This window comes from Drosophila ficusphila, unplaced genomic scaffold, assembly GCF_018152265.1.
Source record: "Drosophila ficusphila isolate 14025-0441.05 unplaced genomic scaffold, ASM1815226v1 contig_197, whole genome shotgun sequence".
Taxonomy (NCBI): Eukaryota; Metazoa; Arthropoda; class Insecta; order Diptera; family Drosophilidae; genus Drosophila; species Drosophila ficusphila.
In genome coordinates, this window is record NW_025064091.1 from 7,092,848 (window position 1) to 7,113,812 (window position 20,965).

The following is a 20,965-nucleotide window of genomic DNA, read 5'->3' on the forward strand; positions in this document are numbered from 1 at the left end:
ATATGGAAATAAAGAGAAAATTAATAAATTAATAAAAATAAGTAAATGGGAAAATAAAGTAATATTGAAGGAAAGAAAAAATTAATAAATTAGTATTTGAAAAAAATAAGTAAATGGGAAAATAAAGTAATATGGAATAAAGAGAAAATTAATAAATTAGTATTTGATAAAAATAAGTAAATGGCAAAATAAAGTAATATGGAAATAAAAAGAAAATTAATAAAGTAAAATAATAAATTCTACTTAAAATAAAGTTATATGTACCTCCCGTTTCTCGAAGTGCATTCAGGCACATGTGCGTGGCCAACGTATTGGCGTTGTCACTCATTCAGCCCCCGATATCGTATGCATGATTTCACGTAGTCAAGGGTTTCGACGGGTTGAAGCCTCGCCAATATCCAAATAGGCAAAATCCAAATATCCCAAGCACGCCCAGAAATCTTCGCTCATCTCGGATCTCGACCCGAAAACCTGTACACGTTTCCCTCGGCCACGTCCACTTTTTTTCCAGCCGTATTCCCCCACCGATCTCAGATCAAATATTACATATATGTAAATGTCGCTGACGATCTTTTTTTTTTTTTTCCTCGTATTGATCTAGACTGTTATGCAAATTGGGTCACCAAAAAAAAACGAAAAAAGTAGAACCAACCTAAGGTGTTCCATCCAGTCATATTTAATGTTCCGATAATTTTACAACTGGTTTTTCGCTGAGCACGAGAGTATCGTAAAATCCGATTTTAGGGGAAGATGCGTGGAATTTAGGCATACAAATTTGCAATATAAACACTTCTTTTTGATTTTCGATCAAGATGCGTGATTTTTTGTTTCATAGCTTCACAGTTCTCTTTCTACAGTGCGTTTCGAAACTATAGTTCTTCTTAAAAACTTTAAGTCCACAAATAAAGTATACAGGAAATCTTTTAAATAAATTTTGATAACAATTCAACTATTGTATCCTTTCAATTTTTTTCCATTTTTTAATTAGCCTTATAGTTAACAATCGAACTGTGTTAACTACTTCTCTACTTTTATTTTATTTTTTTTTAAATGCCTGAGCATGGCAAATATTAAATCATAGCCAATTTACACATTCCCATTTACAGATTGTTTAGTTGTTGGTTGCTTTTTTTTCTACCGGCATTTGTTGTGTGGTGTATTTCTTTGGCCTTTTGTGGTTTCAGTGGCTCGAAGTGGTTGAAGTGGCTGCGACATATGTGCCTGGAAATAAAAATCGAGATGCCGATGGAGATGGAGATGGAGCTGGTCCAGCTCAACCAATTTGCACCCATGGGGCGTACAGCATTCTCGGCCGAACATTTTTTGCTTTTTTGGGCTTGGCTCTTGTGACTTTGACTTTGGCTTTGCTTTTGGTTTTTGGCACTTGATTACCATTAACAGCTTCGCCGGGCTCACGATCGGCAGCTGAGGGTTAAGGGGAGGCGACACAAAAGGGTTAAAGCCGGCTAACTGAGTGGGCAAACAGCACCCAACTCTCGTTTTCATTCAGAGGCCCAACCGAAGGTCACTGGGGTTGGGTGCTCCTCCATTTTTTTGTTTGTCGTTTGTCGGGGGAGTTGGCTTCTTCAATTGGGTGCGAAATATATGGTTTTGTAATTTTCTGGCATTGAATTGCAACAGCCGACAACTAGAGAGCGAGTATCTATGAATAAACCAACAGAACCATGAGAACTAAGCTTGCCCAACCAAGAATTGTTCACAAATGAAAGCCTTTTATTGAGCACACTTTTGGGCAGCGAAACTCATTGTTTGCACTCTATGCGTTCCCTCTCTATTTTAAGAATGGATACTTGGTTTATTTTTTTTAATTATTATAGAACATGTATATACATTCATAAAAATCGCATTTGTCTTATTTATAAGTTGGTGTTTAAGATCGTCTAACAAATATTCTTACCAACAATTAAAAACTTACTAGATTTTTAGTGTGGAAGAAACATACAAATGCAGAAAGGGCAGACTTTAAATCGTTTTTTATACATTTTATTACAAATCGTTAACTTTTAATTACAAATCGTTGTTTAAAAATATCAAAAAAAAAGGCACCACTTCCTCGAGTGGTTCTCCCGTTCTCTAGCAAAGTCCACCGGCGAGACCCAGTGGCGGTGGCACTGGTGCTCCGAATCCCAGTCCAAAGCCACCGCCAGCGCCATAGCCCGCTCCGAATCCGTAGGAGGCGGGAAGGGCGGCACCACCGCCAAAGGAGCCGCCATAGCCACCCAATCCGCCGGCGAGGCCACCGCCGAAGCCACCCACATAGCCGGCACCACCGGCCAAAACGGGAGCAGCCACCGGAGTGGAAACGGAGGTGACCACCGGGGTGACCACGGCGGATGTGGAAATGGCAGGAGCAGCACCCACAAATCCACCGGAGTAGCCACCGCCGTAGCCACCGCCATAGCCACCGCCATAACCACCGCCATAACCACCGCCGCCCGGCACCACCGACACCTTGATGACCTTCACCACGTTCTCGGGCGCATATCCATAGCCGGAACCATAGCCAGTACCATAGCCTGCGCCGTATCCCGATCCGTAGCCGTAGCCAGTGCCATAGCCGGAGCCATAGCCATATCCGGATCCGTAGCCCGAGGTGGTGGCTCCGCCCAGCAGAAGATTCAGCTTGCCAAAGGTCGCCTCTCCTGGTTTGGCCAGGGAAATCACTAAGATCGCCGCCAATCCCACGTAGAACTTCATGGTGATGTAATGGTTCGATGAGTGGTCCCAGCTAATCCACAAAATCCACTCTTGACTTCGTCGCGTCGACTGATGAACTCTGGTGACCAGACCACCGCCTTTATACCCAGCCAAGTGCGATTCGGCGACAATAGTCGGTGATTGTTCTGTACAGAAGAGCAGAAAAGGCAACGCAATGTGTGAAATTACTCAATGGACTTTCGAGGGCTTCGAGGGACAGGTGAACGTGAACAAAAGTCACAGATATTCGTGTCAAAGTCAGTTTTTCACTCGTTTGCGGTCTTGGGATTCCGCAGAAGGTTGGCGTTTATCTAGAACCCAACGAAAATAAAGCAATATTTGGGCAAATATTGCAGCTTCAAGGGAATTAACACTTTCGATTTCCTCAACGGGGGAATTATGCAAGCGGATCGATTTTTCTGGCGGAAACAGTAAGATTTTGTCATTAATCGTGGGAACAAGTCAATTACTAGAAGTAAATGGATTGAGAATCAAAAATTCATACATTTGAAGGTCGCAAAATCACGGATAATTATAAGTTAAGAAACTATTTGTTAACCATTCTTGAAACTCATTTAAAGAGGGCATCAGCCAGGCCAAAATTAGATTGTCATTATTTAAGGTACGATTGCCTCAAAGTTGGGGAAAAATTCTCAGTATTAGCGTTATTGAGTATTGTAGTTAAGCAGAGGCAGTAACCGTAGTAAAGCGGGACCGTCCAGCGAGCATGAGGAGCCGGACGAGTGCTCTGAGGAATCTCCGCCAGAAATGCGGAGGCGGTTGCACCAGCGACGATGACACGCCGGAGGTCAAGCTAATCAACTCGCCGCCAACGGAATTCAACTTCATTCAGAGTCGTCGGAAGGCCCCCAAATACCAGAAGATCATGTGCTACAGCACCGATTGGGAGAAGTCCGCGTTGGTCAGCAATTTCCAGAAGAGGGGATGGCTCCAGGTGCCCTCCTTCAATGGCGAATGGAACTTCTACTGGGCCTGCACTCAGAATTGTCGTTACATCTTTGGCATCGATCATCCGTATCGCATGCGATCCGATCAGTAAGTTATATGTATATCATACTATAAGTATAAAACACTTTGTATCTCCTTGCAGAGTCATCAATCACTTTCCCAACTCCGTGGAGCTTTCGCGGAAAGATCTGTTGATCAAGAACATCAAGCGGTATCGCAAGGATCTAGAGCGACGGGGTGATCCTTTGGCGCAAACCCATTCACCGGACACCAAACTGGGCATTGGTGGCACTCGCTACAAGCACCTGGACATCATTCCCATGACCTTTGTCCTGCCCTCCGACTATCAGCTGTTCGTGGAGGTCTTCCATCGCAATCCGGCCAGCACGTGGATCGTGAAGCCGTGCAGCAAATCGCAGGGCGTCGGCATTTATCTGGTGAACAAGCTGTCCAAGCTGAAGAAGTACGCCTACGATGCCAAAACCTTCTATCCTCAAATCAACCGGGACACCTGCGTCATCTCGAAGTACATCGACAATCCCCTGCTCATCGGTGGCAAGAAGTTCGACCTGCGACTCTTCGTTCTGGTGACCACGTTCAATCCCCTGAAGGCGTATCTCTACAAGGAGGGCTTCTGCCGCTTCTGCACCGAGAAGTACGACCAGGCCGAGATCGACAACGTCTTCATGCACTTGACCAATGTCAGCATCCAGAAAACCAACGTGAGTTACAAAGAAAACAACATTTAAATAACTTCCATTTAAATAAGAACCTCGGGCAACATTGCGAATGAGTAATATATATTTTTGAATATTGTTCATACGCAAAGTAGACTTAAGTTGTATTCATGATTTATATATTTATAAAAACACCAGAACAGCAACGTGAGTTCGGAAGAAAATACTATTTAAATAACTCTTTTTTAAATCTGAACCTCGGCCAACATTGCGAATGAGTAATATATATTTTTGAATATTGTTCATACGCCCAGTAGTCTTAAGTTGTATTCATGATTTACCAAATATGTTTATTTGTAAAAACTGCAGGAAGAATACAATGCAATCCACGGTGGCAAGTGGCCTCTCCAGAATCTGTGGCTCTACTTGGACAGCCTGCGAGGCGAGGGCGTTTCGGAGATGCTGTGGAGCCGCATAACCGACACAATTCGCCACTCCCTGGACGCAGTGGCTCCGGTGATGGCCAACGATCGTCACTGTTTCGAGGTCTACGGCTACGACATCATCATCGATAATACCCTGAAGCCCTGGCTGATCGAGATCAACACGTCGCCGTCGATGCACTCGACCACCACGAACGATCGCATGCTGAAGTCGCGGCTCATCGACAACGTCCTGGATGTTGTGGTGCCGCCAAACAGCTTCCCAGAGTATTATAACCCATTGTAACCCCCCAACCGATCTGTAATTACTCCATCCAAATCCCCAGTGAGCACTGGGATAAGACGCCCAATCCGGAGCTGCTGAAGAACTTCACTGTGCTGAAACCCATTCCAGTGACTAAGACGCCGGCGAAGGAGCCAATCCGACGGAAGGTCAGGTCGCACAAGAAGCGCAATTCGAAGTGCAGCGCTGCTGCCGCCGGCTCATCCTCCACACATCCTCCTCCAGCAGAAGGACAGCCCAAGGTGATGAAGAAGTGCAAGGAAAAGCGATGAGGAGATGTACTGAGATGTTTGGAGGAGATGTTTGTCAAATGGAAATCAAATCGTGGCTGCACTGGTTGTTTATGGAAATTTGTAGCTTTTAATTCGCAACTCGGCATGTTCGGTATCGGTATCGCACAAATTACTTAGTACTTATTACTTATTGCTTATGGAGTAGACAAAATTAAAGTATCGTTTATTCGCTATACATGGATGGTAGGCTTACCCACTAGATCGGCTCTATCGTACTGGTTCCTATAACTAGGCTAAGCTGCTTGTCTTTTTTAGAGACCTGGGCCGCGGTCGGCTGCACAAAACGTCTTCTTCTCGAAATTCTCTCGATATTCGTTAGGAAAAAAAATATATATATACTCTATATTAGTTCACTTACTCATATAGCTATATGTATATGGGGGTGGCTATAAGTTTTACTTTTCGCTTCTTGCAAATCCTCACGTTTGCACACAAAAAATGGCGTCCGCTTTAAAGCTAAACAAAACAAACAAACAACTTCTATGTACAAATCAAAAAATATGCGTATGTTAAAAAAAAAAAAAAATAGTTAAATGACAATGGAAATTCTTAAGACCTTTCGTAGTTTTGGAATTTGATGTTCGTTTTCGTTTTCGTTTTTGTGGTTTTCTTTTTTTCTTGTTGGCTTCTGCGTAAACTAATTATGTACAAAGGCGTTTGACTTGGACTTAGAGCTAAAGCTTAATACAATCGGAAATCGTTTGGGTTTATTTTAGAGCATTATATCTAAGCACTCGCATGATTAGCGCTTTATTGGGGAATACTTTCCTTACACGTTACTCTCTTGGTTTGAATATCATCTATATTTATATGTGTATACTGTGAAATTGTGAACTTAGCTTAGATGCGTGTCAGGGTGGGTCAACTGGTTCGAAAACTAATCAAAGCAATATTCTTGGCAATTTACAAACGTAAAATCAAGTTAATCCCTTCCTAGCGGACCTTCGAAATAGCAATAAGTAAGCATTGTAATCCTGGTTCTCTCCGTTTAGCAAGAAAACGTCTTGGTTTCGTTTGCTTAATCAAATATCACGGATAAATACATATATTGTTTATTCAGGATATGAAATAAATTAGGTAGACCGGTAGTTTTAATGGGGGATTATACTCAAATTATAAAAAATATATATCCTTTCACTTGACTGCCTTGATTCCAGGCTTACAACTTATGTTTGATTCTCAAGATTAACCCACCCCAAAATGTGTGTGGAAACTGATTTCCCTCGAATTAAATAACTATGGTTAACTCCTTGAATTTGCAATGTGCTTAGCACTCAGCAATCAGCACTCGGTGGCAAAGTAGAAGACCTCCACCTCGTCGTTGACCTCGCTGAGAATGACCCGGTGGTTGTCATCGGCCAGCACATCGCGGGTGGCGCGCGCCTGCGCCAACACCTATAGTCACACCTTGGAGGCGTGTGGCTGCGAGCCGGCGGCACTGCCGTACTGCGATTGTCCGGACATCTTCTGGACGGTCTGGTAGGTGGGCTGCTGTTGCTGCTGCTGCTGCTGCTGTTGCTGCTGCTGGAGAAGCAGGTGCGTGGGTATGCCGCTGCTCTGCTCCCGAATGGTCACCTGGGTGACGAACGGACCGCGACTGCGGGCACTGCTATTCAGGCTGGCTGGGGAGTAGCCATTCATGGCCGCCGCCTTCCAGTGCGGCACATTTATGGGGGACGAGGACGAGGAGGCGGCACTGCTGCTGTGGCTGTGCTTGATGCTGCCCACCCGCTGCTGCTGCACCGTCTCGTACTCGTAGTAGCTGCTCATGGGACGCACTCCTCCGCCGTTCACCTGCGACTGCGGCTGCGCCGAGGATCCCAATCCCGATCCGGAGCTCGTCGAGTGCATGCTCACGTCCTGCGACCGGGCACTGCGCTGCGAATGGTAATGCTGATGGCGGCGACTGCGGAAGCAAGCGGGAAATGGCCATGAGTAATTTACAAAGTGCTGAGAACATGTGGTTCACTACGTGTTTGTCAACGAAATGAAAATTTTACAAGCATTTAAAAGCATTTACAAGCAGCCGAAAACCCTTGATTTGGTGGTGGAGTGCAGTGCAATGCGGTGGTTAATTTGAAAAGCCAAATAAAAATGATCAAATCTACATACAACTTGGATTTATATTGGTACATGCTTAAAACCTTTATGTTGTACCAAGTTATTGCAAACTATAGCTCCAAAAAGAGAATATCCACTGATTAATTATTATTTTAAGTGTTAACGAAGGCAAAATCCCTTTGTTAACTGACTTTAAATTTATAATCTAATTTATCTAATTTATCTAATTATATTAGATAAATTTAATTTATATTATATAAATTAGATATTATCTCAACTTCTACTCAGGTTTACCATGCTAAAAACCAAAACAAAAACTCCCAATAACTACGAACCGCACTGCACTGCAGTTTATCTGTGTGCGTGTGTGTGTGTGTGAGTGAGTGTGTGCGTGTGTGTGTGTGTGAGTGAGTGTGTGGTGTTGGTTTGTGGTTGTGGGTTGTGGGTGGGTTACCTTTCCGCCTCCACCTTGATCCGCTGCCGGATGACCTGCTGTCGCATGCACTCGAGCGTCGACTCCGAGAGCGTTTCCGAAATGGATGATGTGGAATCGCCTCCACTGCTTCGTTTTCGGTCATTCGTTTTTCCCAGTGTATTTGTTATGGTGGTGGTAGTAGTAGTAGTGTGTGTGTGGGTGAGTGTGCGTGAGTGTGCGTGTGTGTGGGTGGATGGATGGTTGGTTGGTTGGTTAACACATAGACAAAAACATAGAGATACGGACACCACGCGCGGAACAGAGAGAGAAAAAACGGGCGAAAAAAAGAGAGAGATACGGACACATACAATATGATTGATTAAATGGCTAATTAGTTAGTTAAACAGGTGATTGATTTAGTGATTGAGTAACCCGAAACCATGTGGAAATAATGAGGTGCTCTGCATGGTAGATGGACCCTGATCTCACCTAATCTGATGCTGTTGATGCTGCTGGTGCAGATCCTCGTAGTTGGCGTAATGCTGGTAGCGATGATTGAAGATATCGTTCTGGTGAATGCCCCCATTCAGCTGTCCACCGCTTCCCGAGCCATTTGGAGCGGGCAGCGGCGGTGGTGGCTGATACGCCGGCGGCTTGCCATTCCTCTCGAGAGCTGCCAATGCAGCGGCGGGTATCTGTTGCTGCTGCTGCTGCTGGTGTTGCTGCAACTGCTGCTGTTGCTGCTGTTGCAGCTGCGCTGATGCGGCTGTGGAAACCACCGAGCTGGGTGGCGAAATGGTCATGGCATAGTTGTCCACCGGGACGACGCCATCCTTGCGATTCTTGCCGAAGCGGAACATGTGCCCAATGCCGCGCAGAATGCTCGGCTTCTTGGCCCGCGACGATTTGCTGCCATGCTTGCCATCGTTCAGGGAACTCTGGAAGGGTCCGTTGCGCTGCGAGGCGAAGCCGCCCTCGTGATCGCCCTCCTCTAAAAGCCAGGTCTTGCGGGGCTCTAAAAAACAAAATGGGGATTCCATTAAAATCTGCATCAATTATAATCCATAATTAAGCCAAACTCACTGTTCGCATCTGGTTCACTGACCACCGCCGCCCGCAAGCTATCCTCGCGTCCCCGTCCACGCGGCGCCCGCAAAGCCTGATGGCCACGCGGCTCGTCGGACATTTGCAGCTCCTGCACCATCGTCTGGAGCGACTCCAGCGACGAGGACTTCTTCATGCCCAGCGAGGGGCCCAAATCGCCAAGTTGATCCCTGGCCTCCGCCTCGGCGGCAGCGGCCAACTGCTGTTGCGTCTCCCTTTGCTCGATGCTCGAGGCAGTCTTGGCGTGCTTATAGCCCGAAAACTGGGCATTGGCACTGGCAATGCGGGCCGTTAGCGACTCGATGGAACCGCCATAGACGGCCGACTTGGTCAGCTGAATGCGACGCTCGCGCTCCCGCTCCTCGCGCAGCTTCTTGTTGCGCTGATACGTTCCCGTCTCACGGGCATCCAGCGCCGCATGATGCTTCTCCGAGATGCTGCGACGCCCCAAAGCATCGCGCGAAAAGTGCTCCACACCGGAGTTCGTCTCCAGGCTCAACTGCGAGGAGTAGGTGGCATCGAAGTTGCTGGTTGTCGAGGGAGTGCCCGGCACCGCGGTATTGTTGGATGAGCCACCTGCTCCACCTCCCTGCTGATTGCCGGCGTTCAAGTTCTGTGATGGATTGTTGGCACTGCTCGCGTTGCAGTGCGGACCATCGTGGTTGCGCGCTGGCAAAGTTCTGTACAATAGAAAAGCATTGCTTTAGAAGGCATCATTCAAGAGATAATGTCAGCTAAACCTACGGTGACATGGGCTCGGAATCGTCTTCGATGAGCAGCGCCTGGTTGCCGTGGCCCGTGAGCAAGTGCAGCTGCGCCGGCGACCAGTTGTCGTTGGTGGCCATGTAGTAGCTCTCGTTTCGCAGGGCCGCACTGCTGCTGCCCATTGGCGCTGCCGGCAGACGACGCTGCTGCGCAGAGGAATGTGCCTGCTGCGCAGAAGAATGCGGCTGCTGCGAGGGATGTGGCTGCTGCGAGGATGTGGCCGACTGTGCTGAGTTCGAGGAGCAAATGCCACCGGTTAGGCGATCCAAAACGGGATTGCTCCATCTGCCAAGCAAAGGCAAAGTGGTTAAAACAAATACAATATTTATCAATCAAGGGATTACGAACCTATTCATCTCGTTGCCGGCACTGCCACCAGCTCCGTTGCCATTGCAGCGCTGCTCCCGCTTCTCGGGACTCAAGTAGATCACCGTCGCTCCGGAATTATCGCTGGCATTTGAGCTGCTGTTGTTGTTGTTACTGTTGCTGTTGCTGTTGCTGCCGCTCCCATTGGAGTTGCTGCCGCCGCTGCTGTTGCTGTTGCTATTGCTATTGCTATGGCTTTGACTGTGACTGTGATCGAGGATGTCGCTGGAGCTGGCCGATCGCAGGATCTTGCGGCCGACGAGCAGGGTTATGGTGCCCGGATGCTTGCCCGGCGTGTTGACCATCGCGCGACGCAGTGTCTCCATCGCCTCGGCATTGTTCTGGCCCCGCAGCGACACTCCGTTCACACTCAGCAGCTGATCGTTCATCCGGAGGCGACCGTCGCGCGAAGCAGCCCCTCCATGGATCACGTTCTTCACGAAGATGCCCAGGTCGCCGTCGTGCTTCATCAGGCCATTGCTGCCGCTGGAGGCACTCGATCCGGAGGCGTTCAGGTTGGAGCACGTCTTGCCCTTCACACTGACGCCCAGTCCGGCTTTTTCGGTGTCGTGAACGGGAATGTGGAGCGTCAGCTCCTCGCGCGAGTGCCAGCTGTTGCTGCTCGGCGGGAGGCTGTCCTGTGGGTTTGTTAAATCAAGAAATAATTAATATTTCCCTGGACTAGATTGGGAATTCCATCAACTTACATTGGAGGCCGCTGACTCGCTGCCCGCATCGATGAAATGCTGAGATTCGTTGAGCTGCTGCTGCTGCTGCTGTTGCTGGTGTGTGAACAGAGATCTGGCACTGCTGGACTTCTGGACGGGATTGGGAGCCACGGGAGCAGAAGCAGCTGCTGCAGGAGGAGCTATCGCCACCGGCACGCCAGCACTCTTGTCCACCGGCTGGTCGGCCTGCTCCGCCAATTCCTGCTGGCGGGAGACCACAATCCGCACCGTGGCGCCCGCTGGCATTCCCCGCAAAATGGCCACCACATCGGTTTGGGTCTTGCCCGTCATCGGGGTGCCGTCCACCTCGAGCAGGCGATCGCCCGGCTTCAGACGTCCATCCTCGATGGCAGCTCCGCGGGGCAGAATGTTCTTGATGTAGATGGGACAGTGCCCGCCGGCGGGATTATCGCGAGTGGTCACCGAAAAGCCCAGGCCATTCGGACCCTTCTTGAGCAGGATCTCGATTTTCCTGCCCAGCTTGCGGGTGTTGGCCACCTGCAGCGAGGTGCCCACGGGAGCAGCATGTGGCTTTCGGGTGGGCGACACCGTGGCCACCTCCACCATCTCGGCCACCTTGGAGTCGCGCTGCTGCTGCTGGCGACGCTGCTGGCGATCGCCGCGCAGGACGCGAACCCTCAGCTCGGAGCTCTCTAGGGCGCGACGCAGTTGCTCCTGCACCTGCGATTCGGTGAGTCCGATCAGCTTGATGCCGTTGATCTCCAGGATGCGATCGTCGCGACGCAGCCGCCCCCTCTCCGCCCGACTGCCGGGCTCCACGTGCTGCACCAGCAGTCCGCCGCCGTGCTCCTTGTCCGGCAGAGCAGTCAGTCCCAGCGGACTCCCATACTCGTTGATGATCAGCAGCATTTCGCCGTCCTTCTCGCGTATGGATTCGTACGCCTGGCCGAGCGGCTCCTTGCGCTTGCTCTCCCGCGGCAGGGATTTGCTCGAGTAGGCACCACTGGCGCCATTCTGGCCGGCGGGATGATGCATCCCAGCTGCCTGGGATGGGTAGCTCTGCTGCTGGGCGGTTGGCTGGCTCTGCAGCTTCTCGGCGGCCTCCATCCACTTGTAGCCGTTGCCATCGCCCAGGAACTGCATGGACAGGCGGCCGGAGCGGGCGAACGGCTGGTGATTGGAGGAGGCTCCTCCTGCTCCGCCTCCTCCTCCGTGTGGCTGTGATTGGTGGAGCAGCTGCTCCTTCAGCTGCTGACTGGGATCGTCGTCCTCCTCCCACTGCGGCGATAGCTGGCCACCCGCCTTGTCGAGCAGCAGGCGTTCGGGGGAATCCCCGCCAGCGTAGTGGGGAGCCGCCGCCGACCAGCGCTTGTTGCTGCCCTCCGCCTTCAGGGAGGCCAGCAGATTGGGATCGCTGCTGCGGCGCACCATGAGGCCCACTCCCAGTCCGGCCATCGGACCCGAGGTCGTGCTGGTCACCTCGATGTGCGGCGTGGAGAGATCGCGCGGACAGGTCGGCGCCTCCGTGTTGGTGGGATCGCGGAAGATGTCCGGCGATCCGGTGCCCACCGACGAGCTGCCCGATGCCCCATCGCCGCCGCCTTGGGGCACTCCCGGATCCGGTCCCGGGTCGTCGAAGTGCGCCAATATCTGCTCCCGGTCGTCGGCCACGTCGCGCACACAGTCATCCGGATCGAGGATGCCCGACTGGGTCTGCAGATGCGTCACGGTCACCCACGAATCGGGCTGCAAGTCCGAAAAGATAAAACACTTCATTAATTTTTTGGATTTACTTGAATTTTGGTTTAAGATGTTATATGCAAAAAATACTTTGCCTTAAAAACATTTACAACATATTAAATATGAAATTGTATCTTGAAAATGTTTTAGAATTAGTTTATTCTTAATGTAGAAGATTTTACAATTTAAATTTGTATTATTTTCTCTAAATGATTGCAGCAAATGAAATCCAGCAAATAAACCCCATTGGTTTTCTTTAGTTTGTTGTATAATTTCGACCTGCAGCTCTTGCATCTGTTATTCCCATTAAACTGCAGGCCATGGAAGTCGCGGAAGTCTTTCCCAACATCCAAGCCCTCCCCCAAATCTCCACGAAATCTCCGCCAAATCTGCAAATCTGCAATCTGCAAGCAACAATCTGGAGTAGGCAATGGAGACGCATCCTCTCGCGTGGTGGAGCTTCTCACACCCAACCCATTTGCACCATTTGCACCATCTGCACATCTGTGCTTCCGCATGGAGCAACCAAGCAACCAAGCAACCACTTTACGTGTTGAGTCACTCAGAGTCTCGAATCTCGGCTCACGTGGGCCCAACTTGAACTCCCTGAGCGACGCCTAATAAGCCGAAACCACGGCGACCTCCAGCGCCCCAAATTGCAATCTTCTCGTTGAGCCAAGGAACTTAACCGAACTGAACGAACTGGCGTTGCTTTTGGCATTCCGATGGATTCCACAACAAATGCCAAATGCCGGCCACCAACAACAGGAACACTCAGAAAAATAGCTTTGTTCGCATTTTAAATAGTAGCTGAATTGTATCCTAACTTCTGTTAAAAGTAATCAAATATCCTTCTTAATTAATTTATTAAGTTTGTAAATCAATATAAGAGATGTCTATTTGGGATATTTTCTTCAACAGATTGGAGTGATTTAAACTTAAATCATTTATAATGTTTTTTTTTTATTAGTATGCTCATAACATATTTATTATATTTTTAAAATAAATAAATAAATAAAATAGCTTAGTTCACATTTTAAATAGTAGCTGAAGTGTATAATAAGTTATGTTAAATGTAATCAAATCTCTTTCATTCCTGTTTTAATTTAAGTTTTTAAATCAATATAAGAGATGTCTATTTAGGATATTTTCTTCAACAGATTGGAGTGATTTAAACTCAAATCATTTATAATGTTTTTTTTATTATATTTTTTTTATGTGCACAAGAAACAAAACAATTGCATCATGGCTGCAAAACCAGTCAAAAGCGTTGGAGGCTCAGCGACTGAGACGAGCTGCAGAACTGGAACGTCGAACATCAACTTGGCGCAATAATTTCGGCTATTTTTCGCGTCTTTTTCTTTATATTTCTTTTTTTTTTTTGTCGTTTTTCGTTTTTTGTTCGCCTTTGTTTTTGGTTTTGTTTCTTCACATGGCTCGTTCGGTGTTTTTGTGGGTCAAAGAGCGCGCATTCAGGCATTCTATCTATCGAATGCAGCACCGATTTTAGGGATTCCGAACAGCGATTCGCTGCGGATAATGGAGCGCTAAGAATGCAGTTGGTGCACAGTGGGTTCAAGTGGAAAAACTCCACTTTAAGTCAAGTGTTTGGTATATATATTTGTTTACAACTCTGTTTACATTTCATCTCTGTTTTGCCCCACGGTGACTGGTCGATTATATTTCTTTATGGTCATTTGTCAATGGAAATTATGCGGCAGCGAGCAGACAACGCGATCTCGTTCTCATATATCATAAACAGATTGAAAATGCAATGTGGGCGTGGCGCGGGGCAAACAAGTGTCGAATGGAGATAGAGGAATGCCAAAAGAGATTGTGATTGGATTTGTCATGTGGATAAATCAGCACGTAGAAAAATTGAACAAATAAAGAAATAAATAAAAAAATATTAAATAAAACTGAAGTAAAATAAAAAAAGAAAGAACTTAATGTATAGTATTATATAAAAAACCTACAAAAATACTAATATATATTATTATGGTATAATATAAAATTAATTGTAACTAAAACTTGGAGTCGTGCACTCATTTCTCATTTCGATTCTGCGTACTGCCATAGCATATCAGATATCTGGCGATCTTTACCTTTACACACGAGTAGGCCGAGGGCGAGGGCGGTCGCTTGGGCAGCGTGAGGGAGTAGGACTTGTGGAGCTGCCCGTGGGGAATCCCCTCGTGCTTCGCGGCCACCTTGTAGGTGTGTCGCCAGCCAAAGAGGCCGCCCAACTTGTTGGCCAGCGCCGGGCATTTTGGCGGCACGTCGAACATACTGTCGCTCGATCCAAATCCGAATCCGAACCCGATCTTTGGTATTTGCTTATTGGTATTATATTTATTATTTTCTATATATCGATTCACTTTTCCGTTTTATTGTTCGCTTTTCGTTGGCTTTTCTTTGTCACTGCCAATTAGTTGGGATTTGAGGAACATTTCACCGCTGCACGACATTAAAAAAGCTATTTATTTTAATTGTGATTCAACGAACGGTTAGTCACCGTGTTGTGCCATTGTTATTGTTTTGTTTATTGTTCGCGATTTATTGTTTGGTCTTATCGGTGATGCAATGCGGCAATTGTTAAGAGCCGCCCTATCGCAACAGCTATCAAAATGCAGTGTGAATTGGCTGCCTTATCGGGGGCACACGGAAATGCTATCTTCGGCACACTCAAAAACAGAACTCAAGTCTACGACATTGGGAGTCATGGGTGTTATTCAGGTGACTCTTGACAAGATAGAGGGCATGGCGCCAGAAAAGAAAGGGAAACGAGCTGCCAAAAAAAAGTGACTTATCGAATTAATACCAAACAAGTAGAAATCGAAACCCAGTTTTAAGGTAATGATTCTTTTTAAGACCACAATAAAAGACAATAACCAGATTTACCACTTTGCACATTCACCGAAAATGTAACCCCATTTTTCAACTGGGCTTACAATTATTTTACAAACTAGTTTTCCGGTTCTGAGAGTCTTGGCTGGCAAAGGCCTTTCCCAGGCAATTTTCCGGCTTGCACGGCCACCATATTATTTCCCCCTTTACATACGACTCGACTCCTCACTGTTCGTGATCAGGTGTATATATGTATGTATATTTTATAGTTTTTATATTTGTAATATACACATATAATGCATTAATATATAGATAAATCAACTGACAGCGGACAGTTGCAACAGCAAAATGCAAAATGCAGTGGCAGCAGCTAAAGCAGCGGCAGGTTGAACTCATTTCGCACACAAATTCGCTTTGATTATGCACCTGAGCGGCGAATGCTGTGGGAGCGAAAGAGAGGGATGGATAGACACACCTGTAATAAATGCGACGTTCGGTTCGCAGCGAACAGCAGCAACAACAGCAACAACAACAACAACAATGGGCCACAGTTTTGAAGCGCCAACAACGCGCTGAAGCATGACAAGATATATCTCCCATATCCACCATCCCCCGCTCGCAAATGCGATTTATTTGCTTACTAGAAATTTTAGACACAGCCAAAGGCGACTGTACGTACACACAGACACTATCAGTATATACATACACATAAATATATATACATATATGTATAAATGTGTGTTTATATAGACCCTGGAGTTCGCATAAACATTTTTCCAGGCCGAGCCAATATTTGCTTAAGCCGAAAATAAAACCCAAGTCGAGTGCAGAAATGAAATAAACTTTTGGAATTCACTGGTTTAATCTACACAGTAAGAAATTGAGAGTCGAACACGATCCACTGGTATAGTAATTCGCACGGTCTTTTGAAGGTCAAAGGGGGGTGGAAATACACCTGCCTGACTCATTCATTAACATTTCCATTCAAGCGGAATTGTTCATTATGTGGAACGAGTTCATTCATCCATTCATTGATTGATTTATTCATTCATTCATTTGCCAAATTAAAAGTAAGCCGAAGTCGTCGAAAGCTTATTTATTTCATGATTATTTTAATTGATATAAGTAGCGATGGGAAAAAGTTTTTTTTGCCATAACAGAGCCAATTAATTTATTATTTAAGACACATGAAAACGTTACTTGCACTTTTTAAATGCAAGCTGTCCTCAAGATTATGTGCACAAACCACATTTCAAGTTATTAAATTAAGATAAGCTTTATCATTGTAAAAAGCAATCATTATGTAGCTGAACAATTTATTCAAAGATGATTTTCCTATTTACTTGCGAATGCCTACTTATTTATTTTGGTATACATTTCGATTACGAATCACGCACTCATTTGAATTATCAATTAGCGAATCCCTTCTTGGTTGCGAGTCGGAAAAGCAAACGCTGCCTGCATAGAAATGGCGATCCGATGATGATCCCCCGACCATACTATATATGTATGTACCATATATATCATATGCATATTGTAATGAAATCAGCGCCGCCACTCCTCTGAGAAGAAATTAATTGAAAAGAGAAAAATACTCGTAAATTAGCATAAAATGCGATCATATAAAGTTTTGTGATGCGCCACGCCCCCGAGACATGCAAACCGATTCCTTTGTGCCATTGGCAGGGAGCTTTCCGCCAGAGTTTTTCATCCCAGTCGCGCTTTTCTGAGGTTTTCTGAAAGAGTTGGCCATAATTCGCAATCAGGCCGTTAACAACCCACGAGATGCCGTGAGGTCTCTCGATCGGGCCGGGGAAATACTATAGAGTATAATGGTGGACGACGGGGGATAAATGTGAGTGCCACAGACGTGCAAAGAAATATGCAGGAGGAGAAAAGAAAGGCCAAATTACACGTTGTCATTATGCATGCCATGCAGCAAAGGGCGGGAAAAAATCGGGGAGAAAAAGGCCATAATGAAGTGTAGCAAACGGCAGAAACGAGTGGAAAAATGTATGCAAAAACACACACACCACACCACACCACACCACAAATAACTACGGCTAAGTGCAGCAACAAAGGGGCGGTCTAATGGGGGCGTGGCCCGCTATTGTTGATTTCAAAAAAACATTATTGTTAGCGCTAAAATTGGCGACGGTAGCGCCGGGGCCAAATAACGGAGAAATTCAACGTGCAAGAATTTATCCAATGAAATTCCCCAGCTGCATGTTGAGAAACAGCTTGTATTTACTGCATTTGTTTATTTAAAATTGCTGTCACTTGTGTATCGCATAAATTCTATGAAAGTTTATACTTAATATTTATTTTCTTGGCTTGGCTATCACTTCCCAAAAGCCAAATCAATTTTTGTTCGAGCGTCTTCACATAATCTGATTTTTCTACAAGCAGATGAACAATTACACTTTTCTCTCGCCCAAGTCGAGCTTTCAAGACCCCAGAGATCGAGTGAAAGGAGAGAGGCGGCGCCTTTTCAGCAGCCAGCTGATTTGCTTATGATTAACACAAAGAAAGCAAAATAATATAGCATCATACAAGGCGTTTACACAAGTAATTAGCAAATAATTGAATCGAGAAGGTCTGTTTTTTGCACCGATCTCCCGATCAGCCAGCTAAAAACAGAAGAAAAAAAAAACAGATGGCGGGGGTGAGAAGGGCAACTGAGGGTCAGTCGAGCCAAACAACTTGAACAACAGATGCTGCTCCCCAGAAAGGGGGAAAAGCTGGGGGGAAATCAAAGTGAGGAAGGTGAAAATGCAGTCGCCGCCACTTAAGGCTATTAATGTCAATTGCAACGCTTTCTAATGGCCCGCCATTTGGCTTTCCCAATCACATTATTAAGCACTCTAATTATTATCAATCGGTGCGGTGATGATATGATACGATTTGATATAGTGATACGGCATCGAGTGGCGGTGCTCGAGTAGTGGGCGTCATCCAGTGAGTTTCCCATATGCCGAGGTCGCTGGCCCGCGGGAAATGTTTCACAATGGACAAAAACGAAAAAACGAAAAAGAAAAGCCAGAAACCCCACTCTATTCCAGGTTGATGGCCAAAGAAAGCCTTCCATAATTACTCACAAAAGAAAAAAGAGACAAGAAAAAGAGCTTGAACCTTTAACACCCATCATGCGTGTTATATAGTATATGGTAAAGATCGGGGGAAACGAAACCTACCACTATATGGCGGCTCATCAACTTTTGCTTTTGTTTTTCTCAGCTCTTAACATTTTCCCTTTTTTGCTTAATTGCTTCCTTGGTAATTATGCGACACCTTGTCAAGATCACAGGTTTGAGAACCAAGCGTTGCACAAAGTAGTTACAAAGTAGTTTTTGTCGAGGAAATACGTTACAATGCAGCATTTTGATGTTATCGAAGGTGCAGTAATAAAAGATGTGTAAGACCGCCTTTGAAAACTGAACAAACCTGGTAAGCAACATTCATTTCTGTTTTTGCTAATTTCAGTGTGAAATCTAACATTTGTATTGTCGTACCAATCTGCTCTAATACTCGAGTAAGTACCCAGTTGAATCACAAAGTAAAATATATTTCACAAGCACGCGCTTGGCTTACATTTCCGCTGATAGGTAAACAAATTATTACCCCACCCGTTTCAGCTGCAAAAACTTGTGAGTCAGGGCCTTGGGATAGATAATACCCTTTTCACCAAAGACCTTATCCACATTTCCCTTTTGACATCTGGACAAATTGGGAAACGTACGTACATATGTATATGGTACAAGGGAAATCTTTAAGTAACTGCCACAAAATGTGACTCTTTGTGTACTCTTTCAAATTGTTGACTTAATGCGCTGTTTATTTTTACGTCTCTTCGTCTTTTTTTTTTTTTTTTTTTTTTTTGTCTGTTACGTATTAATATTAATTGCTGTTGAGCAGGGAAAAACTTTCATCTTTTCCTACCCATTTATAAAGTGGAGCGTCGTCGACATTAACTGCAAGCGAATACTCGTACAGTGGGCACAGACGAATGGTAAACAACAAAAGCCGCTTACAAACTTCAGCGCGTAATTGCCATTGCCGAAAAATATTTAAGGAGGGCGACAGGGAAAGGCCCCAACCGGTTCGCTTTTTGGCCCCAAAAGTTGACTGAACCTTCGCCAGGGGAAAAGGGAGGTGTTGGGCGAATAAGCTCTGAGCTGTGATTGAGTAACACAGATTTTAATTGATTTAAACGGCTGCGACTTTTGCTTAATTGCACGTGAAAAGGCAGAGGAAGTGCGGAAGTTGGGTCGAAAAGTAAAAGCTAAGCCAACACTGGGAAAAACTATCGAGAAAGGTTATAATAACACCTAAACTTTGGTATTCTAAATTATAAAAAAGACCAGTTGTAATCAGTTTTAATATACTGTGACAAAAACAAAACATTTCTGCTTTAAACCGAAGAGTTTTTATTATTTTTCTCTGTGCAGTAAAAAACAGTGCTTTAGGGTCTATAAAACCCTTGCGTAAGCTTCACCGATTCTCATTATTCATGCATTATTTAATACCTTAGTTATACGCGTTTTATCTAACCATAAGTGGCAGTGATAACGCTGCGAAAGAGACAGACTGATGATGAGAGAAAGAGAAGGAGCCAACACGTGCTCGCATTTCGTATTCGTTTCAGGTCAATTGAGTTCACTGTCACTTTCACTCACTGTCGTCCCAGACGAACAAGTTTGTATTTATTCACTTATTTTTTATTTTTGTTTTAAGCCACTTTGGTGACACTTGGCAAGGCAGCCAAAAACAAGATAAACAGTTAATCAACCAGAGCCGGCTTTTAACTGTGCATTTCGATTGTTTTGATTCGTTTTGTTTGATGGCCAACAACCAGCGATTTATTGGTATTTATGCTTTGTTTTGCTGTCGGCGCCTTTGCGGCTTTCAGCTGGTATCGTTTTTCAGTTGCTAAAAAACGAACAAACATTAGGATCAAACTTTGGTTTTGTTTATGATTTAAGGGGAAAAATCAATCACATTTGAAATTTAAACAATAAATCCCTATACTAAGACCTAAAGAATAACCAAAAGCAGTTCCCTTTCTTAGGTAAAAAATATTTATAATCTCTTCAAGCCAACAAAACATTAACATTTCATTATAATCTGCATAATCTAAATACTTGCAAGTACCTGCGTACGGGAAGTAACAACTTCAACTGAAAACCGAATAATTGAGTGATCATGGAAACTAGATTACGATCTATAACGATCCAAAGCCCCACCCAGAGAATCCGAATATAGGTTTACGACCTTTACTGCTTTCGATTGCTGAAATCGAACGTTTGGGAAAACCATCGCCCCCGAATCAAACAAAAAACCACACACAGCCAATGGCGAAAATATTTTATCAAATCGTAACCGCACAACCGTAACCCGAAAGTTATTTTATCTGTTTGGAACGATAAGATTAACGCCAAGAATTGAAAGCAAACAAAGAATGCCATGGAGCAGAGTATGGGTGTATGGTGTATAGAACCACTCTAGTGGGTCAAACCCACCCAATCGATGCACAAAGACAGTGAAGGCCAACCACAAGCTTAACTCAAGCGGCAAGCGGCAAGCGGCAACTCCAAC

General features: G+C 45.5%; 3 protein-coding genes across 7 annotated transcripts in view; 1 reads left to right on the top strand and 2 right to left on the bottom strand.

The window, feature by feature from the left end:
- Positions 1-2,071: 2,071 nt before the first annotated feature.
- On the bottom strand, positions 2,072-2,775 carry LOC108097966 (keratin-associated protein 6-2). The gene has a single exon (XM_017200580.1). It carries the CDS (start codon positions 2,716-2,718, stop codon positions 2,095-2,097), a length of 624 nt encoding a protein of 207 aa, XP_017056069.1. The 5' UTR covers positions 2,719-2,775; the 3' UTR covers positions 2,072-2,094.
- A 564-nt stretch (positions 2,776-3,339) lies between these two features.
- On the top strand, positions 3,340-5,558 carry LOC108097963 (probable tubulin polyglutamylase TTLL1). Its single transcript, XM_017200578.1, has 4 exons — positions 3,340-3,774; positions 3,830-4,409; positions 4,734-5,074; positions 5,134-5,558. Exons 1-4 carry the CDS (start codon positions 3,446-3,448, stop codon positions 5,360-5,362), a joined length of 1,479 nt encoding a protein of 492 aa, XP_017056067.1. The 5' UTR covers positions 3,340-3,445; the 3' UTR covers positions 5,363-5,558.
- Positions 5,428-20,965, bottom strand: part of LOC108097962 (partitioning defective 3 homolog) — a 35,362-nt gene continuing 19,824 nt past the window's right edge. For 2 of the 5 annotated variants that reach the window (XM_017200574.2, XM_017200573.2), the window contains exons 2-9: positions 14,629-14,980; positions 10,802-12,529; positions 10,077-10,732; positions 9,708-10,013; positions 8,943-9,643; positions 8,349-8,874; positions 7,899-8,003; positions 5,428-7,289 (exon numbers count right to left, since the gene is read on the bottom strand). In XM_017200574.2, the coding sequence (XP_017056063.1) occupies positions 6,785-7,289; positions 7,899-8,003; positions 8,349-8,874; positions 8,943-9,643; positions 9,708-10,013; positions 10,077-10,732; positions 10,802-12,529; positions 14,629-14,811 (4,710 nt within the window). In that variant the 5' untranslated portion in view covers positions 14,812-14,980 and the 3' untranslated portion in view covers positions 5,428-6,784. The remainder of the gene's footprint in view (positions 7,290-7,898; positions 8,004-8,348; positions 8,875-8,942; positions 9,644-9,707; positions 10,014-10,076; positions 10,733-10,801; positions 12,530-14,628; positions 14,981-20,965) is intronic. The other 3 variants (XM_017200575.2, XM_017200576.2, XM_017200577.2) reach the window with 3 other exon arrangements.